The sequence below is a fragment of the Engraulis encrasicolus genome, chromosome 8, assembly GCF_034702125.1.
Source record: "Engraulis encrasicolus isolate BLACKSEA-1 chromosome 8, IST_EnEncr_1.0, whole genome shotgun sequence".
Taxonomy (NCBI): Eukaryota; Metazoa; Chordata; class Actinopteri; order Clupeiformes; family Engraulidae; genus Engraulis; species Engraulis encrasicolus.
Genome location: NC_085864.1, coordinates 55,891,994 through 55,912,128, shown reverse-complemented (window position 1 = coordinate 55,912,128; position 20,135 = coordinate 55,891,994). Strand labels below are relative to the sequence as shown.

Sequence of the window (20,135 nt, the reverse complement as noted above, 5' to 3'; positions counted from 1 at the left end):
CAAAACAAGAAGGGGTGTAGCCACAAAAATGTATCACTCATTGTTGACATGTTAGAAGGAGCTCTGTGTGAGTTTGTGTGATTTTCAGCAAACTTCGAAAGAGAGAAAAGAGTGACAGACATCATGATACACAACTAGACTCTGCACCAACTTACCAGCTGTAATGGTTACTATTGAATAACTGCAGTCTGGCCATGCTGAAACTTCCACCACACATCGTAAATCACTCTGACTACCACACCAGGTCTCAGGATGCTCACACTCCACCGTGTGTGTGAGAGAGACAGGGTAGTCAACCTTGATTGATTTGTAGATATATGGCTACACGCACACACACAGAGAGACTGTGACATTCATCACACATACTGTGGCAGGGTAGTCGGTCTGATTCGTAGCCATGGCTATACGCACATACACACTGGGGGACTATAGTCACTTTCACCCTCTGAATTGTTTTCTCTGCACAACAGAGGAATGTTATGTGTGTGTGTGTGTGTGTGTGTGAGAGGGAGACAGTGCCATTATGGTATTCCCATACGCTGACCATTACACAAACACAAACTTCCTGATACATACTATACTATATCTTAGATCTGTCAACACTTGTTCCAGGTCATGTTAAGATTGTCTACCTTAACTGACTGAGCATGTTTTTCAGCACATGGTCTATCCCAAGTCACAGAAGGTCTTTTTGCACAATTACCTTTTTACATTTTTTTACATATTACATTTTCACATTCTTTATCTTTACTATTTCTATTTTTATTTTCCCCTCCCTGACTATTCCTGTGTTATTTGTGTCTTGAAATGTCCATGTGGGCATTTGTTTATTTGTGTATTTATGTAAGCTACTGGACACCTGAATTTCCCCCTGGGGATTAATAAAGTTACTCTACTCTACTACTCTACTAGACTTACTAGAATCACTCAAATCATGAATCGCCCCCCAACACATTTACAATTAGGAAACCAACTGTGAGAGGAAGTACACTTTCACCCTCTGAATTGCTTTCTCTGCACAACAGAGGAATGTTATGTGTGTGAGCGCGAGAGAGAGAGAGAGAGAGACGGTGCCAGAGGAAAAGAGAGGGAAAACGCACAGATGATCACCAGACGTTATCACCATACGCTGGCCGTTACAAAACACCAACTTCCTGATACAGACTGACTGGAATCGCTCAAATCATACATTCAGGGTATATACAGCAATCTTGAAGTCAAATTTACTACCATTTAATACCATTTTTCACTACCTTTAGATTTTTTTACAACCATCACGACATTCCAATTCCAGTATTAACAAGACATCTTTTGTAACTTCTACCTTCTAAACATTACACTTTCGTGTTTTGCAAAAAGACGCCCGAAAGGGAGCAGTGCGATTCCAGAGTGCTGTTTAAAAGTCTGATATGAACTAGGTCAGGTGGCTACTGTTGTGCGAATCACTGGTGTTTTGAAAAACTGTGATAAACAGTGAATAAACAAAGATTTTTTTAATCAAAATGGTGCAACTAAAAAAATAATACTTTTTGAGCAAATTTACAACTTTTAATGCCATTACATTTTGACTTTTCATTTTATCACCTTTTAATACTTTTTAAAACCCTGCATACACCCTGAAATTACATGCCAACACTTTTACAATTAGGATCCCATCTATGAGAGGAAGTACACTTTCACCCCATTTGCTTTTTTTCACACACCCTCTCACATGCCTGCTTAAAAACAACAACAAACAACATCAACACACACACACACACACACACACACATAGGCCTAAACTCCACCCACCAGTGAATGGAATACACAGTGCAGGCCTCTTTGGCCAACAGAATCGCTGGACACTTCACCGCTTCACATCGTACTGACACAGCAACTGCATTCACACAACAGATGTGCTCGCACACAACACACTTACACTCATCTGATTAATTGCTTACACAGTTGACACACCGTTTCCTCTTTGACCAACAGAAACACTACACACACCATAACTTCACTTGACATCTACATATCATGTAGACTTGACATCTACAAGTTGACACAACGTTTCCTCTTTGACCAACTGAAACACTACACACACCATAACTTCACTTGTCATCTACATATCATGTAGACTTGACATCTACAGATGCACACACACACACCTGGCCTAACCTGTCACACTATATCATACACTCATAAAACATCTTCCTACACTCAATCAAACCATCAAACTCAGCTGTCAAAAAAGGTACATCCTATCTACTACTCACAAGGCAGAGGGTTAAGTGTGTGGAAAAAGGAGTACAGATCTTGTTTGGTCCTTCAGTTGTGCATCAATAGAGTGTTTATTGGTTCAATCTGAGAACTTGATTGACTTTACTCTCTTTCTTCAAGTTTCAAGTTTATTTATTTAACAAAGGGACACCATATATTACCAGCATTTAAAACAAAATCCTATACAAGATTGTAGCCATGAGGCTAATTTTCATCTTTTGTCCCTTCACCAACTCCTTATCTTTCTCGCTCTGTATCTCCCACTCTCAAAAACATAAATAAACACAAATTCACATCCAGGGTGAGGGGAACATGAGGGTGAATATGAACTTTGATATATTTCATTGTTCATTATTTTTCTATATGCCCGGGGCAAATTGACCCGAACACCCTCTATGTAGCCAAAACACGAACACCTTACAAGGGTTAATTACAAAGTCAAGTCATCCTTCAGTTTTTGTTGGAGAAGAGAATTTTGGAAACGTCCAAAATGTAACCCTTACCAATGTCTCATTTGAGCCTTGTCTAAATCTGGAAGGTAATTAATCAATTTTTTAATCCCATCTTATCTCCCTTTAACCCTGTGAGACCTGAACCATGACAACAATGACAGAAAATTCTAATTTCTTGGAATTTGCCTGAATATTGGTCCCTTATAAGAAATGTAAAAAAAAATCTACATTTTGTTAAGGTCACTGAAATATCTCAGTGACCTTAACAAAATGTAGATTTTTTTTTTACATTTCTTATCATATATGATGCACCAGACTTTAAAGAAATGACCAGGCCAATTTCATGACCATTGAAAAATGACTTTTAATGCATTTACAACTTTTTTTTTTAAAAAGTTGTCAGACAATTTAATTTGAGGATTATCTTTAAATATTTAGTGAGATCCTGCCATTTTTTTTAGCCTATCCTTGTTTTAGGACCATATTTTACATTTCCCACAGCCTGGTTGGGTAATTTTTTTAAAATCTATGTAAAAACATAGCTGATCGAATGCTTAACAACCTATTTATGAGTGCGATATAGATCATTATTCATTTTTGATGTGGAATTTGAATATATGGGTCCATTACTACAATTGGACCATTTCTCCATTCACTTCAATGCATTTTTTACGAGGTCATAATTTCAACATTTTGCATTACATTTTCTAAGTTGCATGTAAAACCTGTATCTTAAGGCAATATCTTTGTCCTGAAGTAAAACAACGTGTGTGTTTTGTTAAATGATTGGCGTTATGCTTTGTAAGTTTTCCTATGTCAAAATGCATTGACGGCTGACTTGTTGCCACCGCTGGATGGTGTTTATTTGTTTCATCAGTTTTAGCACAATCTCTCTGCAACACGGTGTAAAAATATAAACTCTTCCTTGATTAATTGCACAAAGTAAGTGTTCAAATTAAAGTATATAGAGTTATATTTCGGAACTTTGTACACAAACCCTTTGCAATTTGACGATATAGCTGCGTCAGTCAGGGAAACCGCTTCTACCCCATTTTTCCTTTTGTCGCCGAGCTGTGGTCAACTTGTTGTTGACCGTTGCACTCTTGTGGCGGTTTCCGTGTACTGCAGGACGTTTGGAAATGACACGCAGGATGTTTTTGAGATAGATTTTTTTTTTGTGTCAGCGAGGAGAGGGCTTTGAATTTTATGAAACAAATATGATGCGTCCGGCGCAATAGGGTTAATAATATGAGGGTTAATAATATGATGATAATGTGATCAGCCTACACAATGTCAGGATGATGCATACAAAAGCTCATCTAACAGGGAAATGCACTAGTATGGGGAATAGTGGTGATGTCACCTCAGTTGGGAATGCTTGGCTATAAAGTTTGCTACGCTAGCTAGCTAGCACGAAATCGCCAACAACTAACAACTAAACCTAAATAAAGGAGCCTTGGTAAGTCAATTATTTTTACTCATTCTACAGTTACTTTTTATGGATCTGTATAGTATGATAAGCTTATTGTATCATCAAAAAAGGGGGTTGCAGATTCTTGGAACAGAGTAGCCTTTGTGTCTGGTCAGATGCATTCAGCCAGTGACGTGCAGTGAGGGGTATGGTAGGGTAGGCAGTACATATAGAAAATCTATATCAAAAAAATTAAGAGCAGGAACCTGTGGCACTCCGTTTTCTTCTTCAATAAGAGTGCCACAGTTCCCTGCTCTTAATTTTTTTTTATGTTAACTTTATCCACACACTGTTAGAGCACCCGTGTCAAAAGATCTGGATCCAAGCAGCGCTTCCGTTTTTTCCTTTTTTCTGAGCATAGAAAATCTATATTTTGAATATTTTTAGCGGGGGTCCTCTCCCAGAAAAACAAGTCCGACAGGCGGACAACAGATGCGTCCGTCTATGCCCGTTCTGAACCTTTTTTGCCCAAACGCCCCCCTTGGCCTCCTCATAACCTGTCAAGGCAATTTATCAATAAGCCTACCATGTACTGTATAAGCCTGGATTTGAAAAAGTACCATAGGATTTCAACAGTGTTGGGCAAGTTACTGAAAAACTGTAATGCATTGCTGATTACATGTTACTGTCTTTTCAAAATAATCCCTTACACTAGGCCTACATTTAGCAATTTGGGGACCTAAGGCGAATTTAGCTAGGGGGGCCATCGGCCCATCCCATATCACATTTTTTTTTAACATAAAATCTCTATTTTTTTTTTTTTTTATCACGATTTTTTATTTAAAAAAAATAATTACAAACATAAAAAAACAGGCAAACATTACAACCCTTTCTGGACAGATTTCAATGAATAGGCTATTTGCAATTTTGCATAGGCCTACATGAAATAAACTAAAATGTGAAATTCTCTTTTCACTTTAATATGAGAGCAGTGATGTCCCCCCCTCACTGAAGTGTTATTTCATGTGTGTGCATGATGCTGTCACCTATTTGAAGTGACGTTGATGTTGGATTTCATGGAATACTTTTAAATGCCGATTTGGGAAGAAAACAGAGTAGGCGACAGGTGAACTGTCTTTCTGTCAAAACAGTGGTTTGCAGGCGTTTGCGTTTTCACGTGGATATTGTCTTCGTGGACCGTAACAGACAAACCGTAAGTTCCATAAACTAATCAATGAGACATTTACTGCATAAACCGAAAAGCGCGCTCTCTGTCAAGTGGTCGCCCCGAACAAACCCTTTAAAAGACGCGTGTGCGTATGATCAACAGTAACACAGCCTTCACTCTCCCTGTGCTCGCGTTAATCGAAGTATCGAAGTAATCTCCTCCACCCACGCTCAAAGCGCGAGTTGCTCTCTTGCCTGCACTTCTCACAGCATTGTCAAAAAAATACAGGGGATTGCCGGTGTTCAGGCTGTTGTTTTCTTCAAAGGGTGTTGTTTCTTTTGAGTGGTGACGCTGTGTAGTCTAACAACACTGAACATAGGAAACGCTATCTGCAAATGTCTCATGCCTTCCTATTTTTTGTGCTCCGCTTGGTGTTATTGACCATGAAGAGTTTGTTGAGTGTGGCGCTTGACAGTTATCCTCCTTATCTGAAGACGTCTTTGTGTGAATGTTTAGGAACTCGGCTAGCACACATGGATGGAATATGCATACAGACGTCTGTGCTTCTGCAGTTGTGTCAGATAATGCAATCAATCAGCTGCGTAGCCGGTTTGCTAACCATTATGGTAGACGTTTTGGTTTGCACGCATGAGCTCCAGGCCAAAACTGAGCTCCAACTGAGCTCCGCCACTCCACTGAGCGACTGCCACCTTGTGGACACAAGAGGGAATCACAAGAGGGAATCACAATTCAGAAACGCATCACGGGAGGGCGGACGGACGGACGGACACCAAAGCCTCTTATAGAGATGCGTGGGACGCATCTAAAAATATTTCTTAGATGCTATTTCCTGCATTTTAACCAAATCTGGAGAGTCACTATCAGCTAAACTTTTACAAAAGGCTAAAAACTTTGAACAAATAGTACCCCCTTTCATGCAGATCTGAAATGTAACATAGGTTGTGTGTGTGTGTGTGTGTGTGTGTGTGTGTGTGTGTGTGCGTGCGTGCGTGCGTGCGTGCGTGCGTGCGTGCGTGCGTGCGTGTGTGTGTGTGTGTGTGTGTGTGTGTGTGAGTGAGTGATAGAGAGAGAGGCCTTATGCCACACGTTACGGCTTGGATAGGCAACTAGGCCTATGTATAATATGATGTGTGTCTGCCTATTGGGCCTAGAGCCTGTAATAAAGTTCATATATATATACACCTAATATGATGATAAGGTCTTTAATGTGCAACAAATTAGTAGGCCTATGTTTCTCTAAATACTGTAAAGTAAGCTATTAGATAAAATACCATCAGAACTTAGCCACCACAGCTCTAATAACTAAATAAGTAAATAGGCTACACTATTTAGACATTTGAACATTGTCAGTAGACCTACATCTGAAACAATAAGTGGAAATGCATAATTTCAATTTCTTGAAAAGGCCAGCTACACTTTTTTTTTGCCAAATTGCCAAATTGGTAGCTCAAGGACCCAGACTGTAGGCCTACATTTTACAATAATAATTTAGAAAGCTACAACATCACAGCATTTTGGGGGAAAAGCTTTAACTTTTGGCTTTAGCAGTTGACTTTGCTGCTCTTCTGTTTATTCTGTTGCAAATGCCAGGATGTTTCACATGGATGCAGGGTGGCAGTGTAGCTTACTTTGTTTTGAAGATAAAATGTCTATTTTCACCAACTGTGAATCAGCATGTAAGGGGAAACGATTTACATTTTGCAATAAACCAACCTAGGTAACAGCTCCTTCTTCACTGACGCATGTTGTGCTGCTAATCAAACACTCACAGACAAGAAGGAAAGTAGGCAAGGGGGCGGGTTGCTTGCGAACTCAACAAACATGAGCCGTGCATTCAGACAGTAAATACTCGTACATCGAGTAAACCAAAGAAAACACTTCTGAGACTCATTCTTGTGCGTGATTGTATTCTCAAACACTTCAGCAACGGTTGTGCAAGGTGTTTCAAATCAAGTCAATTTGTGAGTGCGGTGAGAACTCCGAGAAACCATCCCAGTCACTCGAGACCCACGTTGATCTCGCACACCGTGCACTTCAAAAGCACACAGCAGCACGTCAACTTGCTAACAGGCTCCACACACCTCACCTCAGGGTTTATGAAACGAAAACAAAGTAAAGGAATTTGACCATTTCCAGGACAGATTCTGAAAGTTCTAAGCCTTGTGAATAAAATGGGATATTGTCTGGGTGATATTTTGTCCTAAAGGTCATGTTAAAACGTTCCCAAAAAGTGTTATGTTTACTTTCTTTCGCGACATGCAAATTTTATGCAAATGATATGCGTGACATAGAAGGGGAAACCTTGTACCAAAACAAAGCGCAGTGTCAAGCAGTGTGTTGCTGGTGGGCCAAACGGTGCCAGCTGCAAAAATGGCGACTTGACAGAAGGAATATCTTTGCACAAGTTCCCTTCTGTGAAGAATGATGGAACTGTGGCCGACAAGGAGAAGGCTAAAACAAGGGCTCTGTGGATCCAATTCGTACGCAGGCACCGGCGTGGTTTTGAAGCAAGCTCGTGGTCACTGTTGTGCTCGGCACATTTCCACCCCTCGTGCTTCACCACAAATGTGGAGATCGCGGGCATGGTTGGACTGAAGAGAATGCTATTGCCTCAAGCAGTTCCAACAATTGACATCGCCGGCGTGCAGACTGAAACTGCCCCTGTAGCCTACAGGGCACGAAGACAGGTGAGTGCTCTGCTTTGCTTTAGGCTACTCGTTTTACCTTGTCCATCTGCTTTGTATGTTGTTTTCAGGAAAGGGTAATGCACATTACATGCCAAACCGATGCGAATGCTCTCGGGATATGCACTTTTTGTTGATTGCCATTCAACTGGTCAATAAATTGGTTTTGGGAGGATATCCGCGCTTCAGCCTCCGTGGTGCTCTCGGTCGAGGACAGCCAACTCACAGACTGGGCTACTGCTTAGCGAATAAACTGAGATGCATATAGCGTAGGCCTACTTTGAAGCGTTTGATTGTTTGTTTTTAGTATTGTGGTGCACGTGTGGCTGACGTTTGGACACACCTCGTCCTCAGAGTCAGGCTGAGGGACACGCGACGCCTGTGACTTTGAGCACAAAAAATAATAATAATGATGAACGCTAAAAATATGTTGAGGACTCAGGCTATCTAGGGTGTTTTTCCAACAGCCTAATACCTCAGTTTTTTCTCTAGTTGATGATATTTTTGCATGTACATGCATTTCAATCACACTATATCGCGCAATTGAATCAAAATGCCCCCCATTTGTCAACAAATACACACGCCACGTCATCTTTGGGTCATGGCAAAGCGCCCTTAGCAATCGTCCGTCACCATAAACAAAACAAACTGTCAGGCTATGTCAACAATCGTCACTTCGCCTGTCAGACATGTCACTTTCAGCAGATTTATCAGTGCCTCTGAAATAGATTTGTGCTGCTGATTTTTTTTCTCATGAGGTTGGATGTGTGGTTTTTCGACACGCTGATGTTTGTATCAGAATTTTGGTTCCTTTATAAGATGTGGGTCCATCAAATGTGTGTTGTTTTCTCAGATCGCCATACTAGCAAACCAGGGACTTTCCTCTATGACGTCACAGCCCAGCTCATTAGTCAAACCAAATTTCACAGAATTCACACTTTGAGTTGCCATTTTCACAAGTTCCTCCAGGATGATTGGGTTCAAAGTCTCATCGATGCTATCAGAAAAAACAAGGCTTTAATGGGAATGACCGTTTGTTTTCGTTTTTCGTTTTGTTCACACACGCAGTCTATTCGTGTCCACAGCACAACCAATCTTCAATGTCAACACCCTGACCCATCAACAAAAGGCACCACAACAAACTTGAGCATGTTCATGTTAAAAGGCTACCCACAGCTTAATAATTAGATGAATCTTACCTTAAAGCAGAATCACGAGTATGTTTTTCATGCAAGTTAGATCCATTAAAAGCCTGGGGTGGTTGACATGATGAAGATATTTTGTCCCAGTGCGTTCAAACTACTTGAAGCTGCTACCCATCTGATGTTGAATATTTCTACAATGCAGCGATTGCAAACGGCTCAGCTATTGCCTGTCATCTGAACCGTCTTTAATGATACTTCTCTGCTTTTTTTTTTGTAATAAAGACAACACGCCAAAGACTGCCATGTTTTCTGTACGGCTAGAGTTTGAACAAGCCTTGCCTTGCTAGTTGTTGTTGCTATCATACTTTAAGCAGGAAGGCTACTACCTGAATTGTAACAATTTTTCATGTTGGCCACTGTGATTGGCTTAAGTATTTCCGCCATGGCTAAAAGCTCTGCTTTTGCTCTCCATTGACTGTCTATGTGATAGATATTATGCATGCGCCAACATCTACATTGACAGCGTTGAGGGCAAGACAGGCATAGGCAAAGCGTGCCTACCCTGGCTCTACCTGGCATTAGAAAGCCGAGCCTTCAGCTACCAGTCAAGGCTGCGCGACGCGTTCCCATGGCAACCTGTCCAAGCCTGAGTGCTTTGCTTCGTGCGATAACTTGGGGTTTTGATCGGTCAACGGTTACTGTAGCCTACTTTTAACAGCTAATTTCTAAAATAATGTTTTTGTTGTGCATGTGAGCTCTCAAGAATAGTTTTTAAAACACGTGTTAGTTTTTTATTTTTAAGAAATTTATCCTAGGGTAGGCAGTGCCTACCCTGCCTACCCTGAGCGCACGTCTCTGCATTCAGCTCACATGAGAAAGCATTGCACTTAGCCTCAGACCAGCTAGCCTTCACCACTCCAATCGGCTTGTGAAATGTTGGATATGTGATCAGTACTTTATCAATAGAAAATTCATCGAACAATATATGACAAGATCAGTATACTGCCCTACAATATCAGAACGCAGTATCTTGAAAATGGTCGAAAATGGGTTTAGACCGTAAATTGTCTTTAAAATACCTTCTTTTTCTTGTGTTATTTTTTTTTGGTCCAACTTGGTCCCGTTTCAGAAAAAAACGCTAAAAACCGATTATACTGCGCTTTTTGGTTTTAGGAGGTTACGTCTTACTAGCCAAGAACGCAGTATAACGTGCATTATACTGCACTTCTCCATTGACACCGTGGTTTTGGTGTAGACAGTAATACCACAACAGAACGCAGTATAATGATTTTTCAGCTAAAAAGCAATGAGAATGTTGTTTTTTTGCTTTTTTTCTTGTGTGCATAAATTTCCACCATAAAAAAGTATTATATGGAAGTGTCATCATCACTTGACCTCCAACACAGTTGCGTGGCCAGAAAGGAAACTTTAAAGCCTTTTTTTCTCAGTTTGCCATTTTGAATTATACTGCGTTCTGAAATTGTAGGGCAGTATAGCAGAAACATGATGACAGTAATCATCAATCTGCAAATTGTCCGCTCTGCCAAAGAAGCTGCAGTAAGCTAAGCTAGTCTGCCTGCATGCCTGCCTCCCCTTCCCACACACACGGTACTGGAGTAAGCAAACCAGCTGTGATTCGTTCCCCAACGAGAGGAGAGCACAAAGTGTGCTAAACAGAGGGAGGAGGATGAGACAGTATATCTGTGCGCGCCAGCAACAAACCAAAACACTCTTGTTTTCGAGCCCACCCCCGTTATATTTCAGTACATTATTAGGTTGAAAAGATCATACAAACAATCTTTTGTTCAGGCTACAGATGACAGAAGACTCTGTAATAGCATCTGATAGGTTTGGAGTTGTTAGGACGATGTCATTATGGGCAAAAGCGTTTGCAATTATAGTTCTACTTCAAATGGCGTTTTCTCAGCTTTTTGGCTAGAAAGCAGCATTTTTCAATGACTATTACAGTGTGCCACTGGACGTACGGCGTGCAATATGGGGCTACTTCCAACTCACCGGAAATAAAACCACATTAATTTTCAATGCTGTTTCATTTCTGGTGAGTTAGAATTAAACTGGTGATTACTGCATGGGGCTGGATTACACACACACACACACACACACACACACACACACACACACACACACACACACACACACACACACACACACACACACACACATTTTTGAGTCATCAAAGCTGTAGTAGTGATGCATACTATTTTTCTGGCTGGCTATTGTGACTTAAAGTGATACTGTCCCATTTTGGAAATAAGCTTATTTTACACCTCCCCTTGAGTTAAATAATAGGGTTTTACCGTTCTCCTGTACTTTCAACCGTTCTCGGGGTATGGCAGTGCAAATTTTACCTCCATGCTAGCAGTTAGCAGCTCGGGGCTAACTGGTCTCATAGGGCTCAATGTTAATTGTTAGCTTGGAGGTAAAATTTGTCATAACTAGGAAACGGTTGAAAGTACAGGAGAACGGTAAAACCCTATTATTTACGTAACTCAAGGGAAGGTGTAAAATGAGCTTATTTCCAAAAACGGGACAGTATCACTTTAAAGGACAGAGGAGGTCTGGGTTCGAGTCCCGACGGGGCAACTCTACTCCCCTTTGCTACAAACACATAGATGTTCCTCTGAATCAAAACGTCAAATCTGTGTGTTAACGTAGGAGTAAAAGTAAACCAGCTGCTGTTCTACACACGACTGTGGTGGTGAGTGTGTTTCCGGTGTGAATATGAGTTTGATACACACCTCTGACCAGCAGGAACATCTCCTCCCATACGCGGAGGCTGTCCCATGGACTTCATGGACACACAGCTCGGCACTGGAGAGGGGGGCCTCTTTTGCTGCATGGGACTGGAACACACACACACACACACACACACACACACACACACACACACACACACACACACACACACACACACACACACACACACACACACACACACACACTTTATAGCTTCAAATAGCCTAATAACAAGCCCTGACAACATGATTGATTGAAAGGCAAGAAATAAATTGATTAGCCTACAGTAGCCTACTTGTTAAACTTCTTTTCCCCACAGTTGCGATGCCTGCATTGTTTTTCCCCTCTGTTAGTGGACCTCTCGTTTTCTCCTTAATTTTTTTCGAATGCTTTCTGTGACGCCCACCTGCACGCTTTGGCATCTGAGCTGCGAGGTATTGTACACTTGAACACCGAATGGATTAGCTTGCTGTCACTGCAAGTTAGCTTGTCAGTGCACTTGCGCTCCTGCACTTGGAACGTCAAAAAATAAACAATACATTGCAAGGATGCACGCTGACAGAACGGTGTAAAACCAGAATAGTTCCTCTCCCCATTCCTTCCTCTACCTGTACTGTTGCTTTGGTTTTTCACTGACATAGTGGGGTTCTTCATCTGCCATGTCGCTACTGTCATTTTGTCAATGAAAGTGAACATTTGCGCCGGTCATTGCTCGCGCTTACTGTTGCAAAAGAATGGAATTAGAATGTCATAAAGTTAAAATAGATACATTGCTGGGGGGCGGCACACAGCCACTTCACATATTTGGGGCTGCGAAAGCCTCTCGGGGGCAATGGCGGCAGTAGCAAATAGTTTGAGATATGTACCTGATTTTAAAAGTTATTATTAGGTAAGTCTAACTTTCAGGACATGCACAGTCAAATTCGGGATTAGGGACAAAAGCTTATAATTCGGGACCGTCCCGAATCTCAGACTGTGTGATTCTCAGTCTGATACACACCTCTGACCAGCAGGAACAACTCCTGTGGTGGTAAGTGTCTTTCCAGTGTGAATATGAGACTGATACCCACCTCTGACCAGCAGGAACATCTCCTCCCATACGCGGAAGCTGTTCGATGGACTTCATGGACACACAGCTGGGCACTGGAGAGGAGGGTCTCTTATGCTGCAGGTGGCTGGAACACACACACACACACACACACACACACACACACACACACACACACACACACCGATTTTTTGAGTCATCAAAGCTGTAGTAGTGATGCATACTATTTTTCTGTTCATGTCAGACAGAACTAGGCTGCTATTGTGATTTTAAAGGGAAATCTGAGTACGAGTCCCGACGGGGCAACTCTACTGCCCTTTGCTACAAACATGCACTAAGACAGTGTTTCCCAACCACTGTGCCGCGGCACACTAGTGTGCCGTGAGAGATCATCAGGTGTGCCGTGGAGAATTCTTGTTTTCAAATAAAAAAAGAAAAAGGAAAAAAAAGAATTCATTATTATCAGCAAATAATGCCTATATGTCATTATGTAGTGTCTGCTGTTGACTGGCGTCCTAATCATGTAATAATTCCTTATCACTAGGTGGCAGCAGGTAGCGAATTGCATTGTAGTAGCTGTCAAAAAAAGGCAAATGCCGTGAGCTCGAGTCAATACAAAGAGTTACATTTCATTTGAATTTAGGACTACCGGTACTTGTACATGGGCTGCAACGGCACCGATTCCATTGTGCTTGGTATGTAAACGAAACACCCTTCTCAAAACAAGAGTGCTGAGTGCAGACTATTTTGTTGGCCTGCGTAAGCAAACAGAGAACCACCCAGCATTTATGAGGGGGAAAAGGTAAACGAGAGAACCTTAAAGCTAGCTACCACGTAGCTGAACTTGTAGCTAAATCAGAAAAGTCACAAAGTGGCAGAGACGCTAATATTACCTGCCTGCAAAGCCATTGTAAATGAGATGCTTGGACCTGAAGCGGTTAAAGAAATAGCCAAAGTCCCACTCTCAAATAACACAATTTCCAGACATTGATGACATGTCTGCTGACATCGAAAGTGTGGTTTTGGAAAAGATCCGTATCCGTGAGAAATTTGCGTTGCAACTTGACAAGGCTGATATTAGTGGACATGCGCAACTCCTGGCCAATGTGCATTTTGTGGATGGAGACACAATCAGAGAAAATGTTCTATTTTGCAAGGCATTGAACAGAGATTGATATTAAACATGCATATTCATATTGTAACAGTGAAATCTTTCCTAAATATCATTGCTACTGTCAGAATAAGCATTATTTTCTGTATTCCTGCAAATAGAATGCTTTTGGACAGAATAACAATTTGTAAATAGTAGGCCTACTTTGAAGTTTATAGCTTCCTTAACCCTCAAGCGACCGGCCAGTTTTTGCGACTAATCTGACCGAGCGGGGTCATTTATGACCCCAAGGAGTTTATGTAGAAATACCACTATATAAATTATTTTTGGGTGTTCATTCAAATTTATTTACATCTTGCACATACTTGTCCCTCATCTAAAGCAAAAACTGTGAATTTGAACATTTTATTGTTTTGCTAAAAAATTGTCAAACTTACATACGTATATGCTAAATATGATGTATGCCCTCATTTGCATATGTAAACATCAAAATACAAAAAAACATCCAATACATTTTTTTCTTCTCTCATCATCAGTAATCAACTGAGAAAGTTTCATGGTGATATCTATCATTTAAATTTTTTAGCCTATTCACTTGTAGTAGTCTTACCATAATAATACAGTATATTTATGCTAATTATGGAAATTGCTCAAAGTGAAACTTTGAGAAACCAAGCTAAATTCTATCCATTAGGCCCATAGATGACATTTCTGCAATAAAACATTATGGTACTCAACATTTCTGGGTTCATGAAATCACAAGATCAGAGAATATGGTAATTTACATAGAAAAAAAACATGTCTCAAACATATAACCTTATGCACACTCAAAATTTCTCTGAAACTTTTTCTGGACATTGTAGCTGTGAAAAGGTGTCTTCCACATATATTAGAGCAAAGAAATGATTCAACTGATGCTTCAGCCTTTGTATAGCCATAAAATAAGGAAAATTCTAAAAACACCATTGATTTCTACACTGATGACTTGTTTCCTCCCTCTTTGTTCATCAGGATGACTTCCATTTCATATTCTCATCATGTGTCTAGGACCACTGTGCCATGATATCAACAAATATTGAGCAATAACAGAGGAAATGCTACCTGGGTGCCCTCACAATATGCTTCGTTGGCTATCGCAGGGGTGCCCTATTTATTTATATAATATATTATATTTTAATACTATAAATGTTTATATTGTGAAAATATTAGGTCTGCTGACCATGGCCTGCCCAAAGACGCAAAATACATGAAACAGAGTTTGAAAATTACAACAATAATGGACATTATAATGTTGAGTATCTCATGGATCCTCTCGGGGTCATAAATGACCCCAGAGGTGTTTTGATTATAAATCCTACATAGATGGTCCAAATCTCACAAAAATCATTCACAACATGCACAACATATGTATTGACAAACTCCTAGAAGGACAAGTTTTTCTGATGAAAATTGCCAGAATGGTGTATGAAAATATGTGCCCGGGGTGAATGACCCCAGTCGGTCGCTTTAGGGTTAAGAAGGGACATCTTAAGTGCACTTTTTATTTGAAAGAGGAAATGTAAAAGATGATTAGAAAAAATACATTTTTGTGTTTATTTGATTGCTATTCAAGACACTTTTGAATGACTATATTATTAGGCGGCTACTATAATTTGTTTTCATTATTTCATCATTTTTGGTTGGTGGTGTGCCGCGAGGTTTTTTGAAGGGGAAAAGTGTGCCCTGACTCAAAAATGGTTGGGAAACACTGCACTAAGAGATCTTCCTCTGAATCGAAACTTCACACTTGGATGTTAATGTTGGAGTAAAAGTAAACCAGCAGCTGTTCTACACACGACTGTGGTGGTGAGTGTGTTTCCAGTGTGAATATGAGATTGATACGCACCTCTGACCAGCAGGATCTCCTCCCATGCACGGAGGCTGTCCCATGGACTTCATGGACAAACAGCTCGACACTGGAGAGGGGGGTCTCTTTTGCTGCATTGGGCTGGATCACACACACACACACACACACACACACACACACACACACACACACACACACACACACACACACACACACACACACACACACACACACACATATTCAATCTCACGATCTTAAAGGACAGGGGAGTCCAGACGGGGCAACTCTACGACCCTTTGCTACCAACATAGACTAAGGAATCTTCCTCTGAATCGAAACTTCACATCTGTGTGATAAAGTAGGAGTAAAAGTAAACCAGCTGCTGTTCTACACACGACTGTGGTGCTGAGTGTATTTCCAGTGTAGATGTCAGACTGATACCCACCTCTGGCCAGCAGGAACATCTCCTCCCATACGCGGAGGCTGTCCCATAGACTTCATGGACACACAGCTCGGCACAGGAGAGGGGGGTCTCTTACACTGCATGGAGCTGGATTACACACACACACACACACACACACACAAAGTCAAATGTCTGTAAAATGTCTGTTGACAAAAAGTACACTTCGAGTTGACTTTGACACCATCACATCATATCATGCGGTTATTTTCTTAACTGAAGGGTAATATAACTTGGAAAGGTCGTATCACAATACTTTCTTCTTGCAATACAATATTGTGACTCTGCGTATCGTGATTTCTCGGTAGATACAACATGGTTACAGCCCTACACTGAAAAAAGGTCTTTTTGGGGTTGTTGAAATGGCATGAATTTAATGAAAGAACCTCAAATTAAAAAAAATCATGTGAGCTTTAGCTGTTCCTTGAGAATGTGAAATTCACATATTTTTTATCAGAAGGTCAGGAAGAAGGTAAGGAAAAAGTTAAGATTTAGGCCGGGGCTCCGCCTACTTCCTGACGTGGCCACGCCAGTAGCTCGTGCACCTGACCTGAATCTAAGCGGGAAGGAGGAATCCGTTGGCGTTTAACTTTTCCACGCAATTGCTTTCTCTGAAGACATTACGAGCGGCATGGAATATCTACAATGTAAGGTAAATATCAATTGTTTTTTCATTTTCGGTGGCTTTTCCGAATGCTTTGCCAAGCTATTGCGTTTCTGCAAACAGATAGTTGCAGTAACTTATATCTACCAGATAGTCTGACAAAGCAGGGAAAATGGACAAGTTAAGGCCATTTGGACCGTGACAAAAATGATAGACTGATCGTAACTGTGATGTCACTTTCTCCACTACTTTCCGTTCGTGTTGCAACATTGTTGCAAATGTCATTGGCGTTAGAAATGTTCACGCGCCTAAGCACTTGCAACAATGTTTAAATGATAGGAAGAGTGGTGTTTTTAAACAGAGCTCTCTATTAATTGTGGGCTTAGAGTCTGAAAAAAAACACTGGCTGCGAAGGACAAGGCAGAAAAAGAGCAGGGACATCAGAGGCTCGGAATGACATTTAAAAAAAAAAATGTCGGAATGGCGGTGTGTCGGAATGGCGTTGTGTCGGAATGGCGATTGCCCCCCTTGCAGAGCGTGTAGAAGAGGATTTACCACCTGTAGAGCAAACTGGTCCAGTTCCAAATACACTTCAGAACGAGCTTCCTGCAGCATTACTGAAATTGGAACATTTGGTGCTTGTACCAGGTAAGTTACAGCAATTGGTGATTTTACACACACGCACACCTGTTCTCTTGGTCACTAACTTCTTCCTTTTGTCTCCCCCCCCCATACTTTCTATCCTTTCGAAGGTTAATCTTGTTTTCCTACTTCCCTCTCCTTTTCTTCTCCATTGAGTTTTTAGTTTTTTTTCTAACTCTTCCACTTTCTCTGTCCCTCCTCCTTTTTGTTATTGTGTTGTACTTCCATCTCTTTCTTCACTAAACTGAACCTTTAATAACTGGTCAATGCTACATGGTCATAAATGTTGTTGGTCATTAATATACTTGTGTACTTTTGTTTTTCAAGCTGCACACAGGACAATACATATTACATTTGAGTCATTAATTTAAATGCATGTTGTAGGGATGCACCGATACCACTTTTTTGAAAACCGATACAAGCACGAGTACATTAGTGTGAGTACTTGCCGATACAGAATACCGATACCTTTTACCACCAAAATACAATGAAAATAAATGCATGGCTTGTTTTTTTCCACCTGTGATATTTTTATTGTCCATTTCCATGTAGATTTAAATGTTAGTAAATGTATGAGGTGGCACTTTTTTTCCATGCTGCTTTCACGTCCACAGAACGTGACAAGATTTTGCATTGTTTTATGTAATAGCAATATCGTTCCTGCTATCGGCAAGTGCTTGACGAGTACGAGAATATTGAGCAGTATCGGCAGCATGTTGTGATCATATTGTTATGTGTCTGTGTTCATATTCTGTATTGGTATATCAACCTCCCTTTCTGGGTTCTCTTTCACAGTAAATGTGGCAGTGCAAGGGATGTGAATCAGCTGTTCAAAGTAGGTCTGATCTACTTGCTCATTACAAACTCCACCATCCCCACTTTGGCCGCACCACAAACTACCCCTGCACATATACAGATTGTCCCTGTACTTTTAAAACATGGAACGCTCTGATTGTTCACCAGAGTAGAGTGCACGGCACACAATTAGGTCAGACCTTCGATCAGTTACACACCTTCTCGTGTCATCTATGTAGCTGTTCCAATTTGCACAACACATGTAGTTGCGCTGCATGCCTCTGTGTGCCGCCAAAAAGACGCAATGCACCACTTACAGTCTGTGTGTTTTCTTGCACTTTTTGAAGACCTCTGAAACCTGATTTTGTACAGTTGTGTTTATACTCAATTTAAATAAAACATGTTTGTATGACATCCAATTTTCTTTCAGATTATTTCTTGTCAGGCTTTTCAGAATACAACCATATATTTCACTTTTGCATAGATGCTTAAAAATACTTGAAAATATCAGGGTGGTCCAAGCAGCCTAAAAGCCTCTGAAAGGCCTTAGACCTCAGAGGGTTAAGCAATAGTAGGCCTAGGCTATGTTATTGTTAAATGTACGACTAACAGTTAACACAGCAGGTATGTTGACTGCACGATTTTGAAGACTCGAAGAACATTGTCGGGAAGGATGTAGGAGTTCAAAAAGTAGACCAGTTCTGCAGATGTTCTACACATGACTGTAGTGGTAAATCTCAGACTATGTGAATCTTAGGCCAATACACACCTCTGACCAGTAGGAATATCTCCTGTGATGGTGAGTTTATTTCCTGTGTGAATGTCAGATTGATACCCACCTCTGACCAGCAGGATCTCCTCCCATGCACGGAGGCTCGAACATGGACTTGTCACTCTTCATGGACACACAGCTCGGCACAGGAGAGGGGGGCCTCTTTTGCTGCATGGGACTGGATTACACACACGCGCACACGCGCACACACACACACACACACACACACACACACACACACACACACACACACACACACACACACGCACAAATTCAAACATCTGTAAAATGTTGACAATGTTGACAAAAAGTACACTTTGGGTTGACTTTGACATGCAAACATAGACAGATTTTGAAATACTGAAAAAAAGCAGGCGGGCTGTAGCCATCATAAGCTCAATCAATCAGTAAAGTTCAAAATAATAGCCCGGGCTATTATTTTTCTGAATCGTGTGAGAGACCAGTTATGTATTTGAGACAGGCGGCTGTTTGCGACAGGCGATTTATTCCTTCTTCACAAAAATGATTTCCCCAAACTGGGAAAATATGGTACTCAATTGCTTTAAGCAGGCCTAGGCTATGTTATTGCTAAATGTAAGACTAACAGTTAACACATCGGGTGTTGTTGACATGCGTGATTTTGAAGACTCGACGAACATTATCGGGGAGGATTGAGGATAGATCTTACACCTTTCCTTATTAATGGAAAATTAATTCCATGCTTTAGAAAATATTCAAGAACCTAAACAGTCTGTGATTGCTGTACACAGTTCAAGGGTTATTTATTCAGTGAGGTTGTGGATATTGACACCTTTCCTACGGGACCGTGGAACGTCCCGACCTTTGTGCTTCTTATCTGGCTGTCACGCATCTGGAGCTGAAAGAGTGCATGCAGTTCAAGAAAGGCGGCATGACTGTAATTGTCAATATAGTACTGTAGCCTAAACAACTGTTAAATGT

General features: G+C 40.9%; 1 protein-coding gene across 1 annotated transcript in view; it reads right to left on the bottom strand.

The window, feature by feature from the left end:
* Positions 1-19,349, bottom strand: part of LOC134454010 (NLR family CARD domain-containing protein 3-like) — a 60,218-nt gene extending 40,869 nt beyond the window's left edge. The window contains exon 1 of the mRNA XM_063204751.1: positions 19,243-19,349. Within this exon, the coding sequence (XP_063060821.1) occupies positions 19,243-19,349 (107 nt within the window). The remainder of the gene's footprint in view (positions 1-19,242) is intronic.
* Between the last annotated feature and the right edge of the window lie 786 nt (positions 19,350-20,135).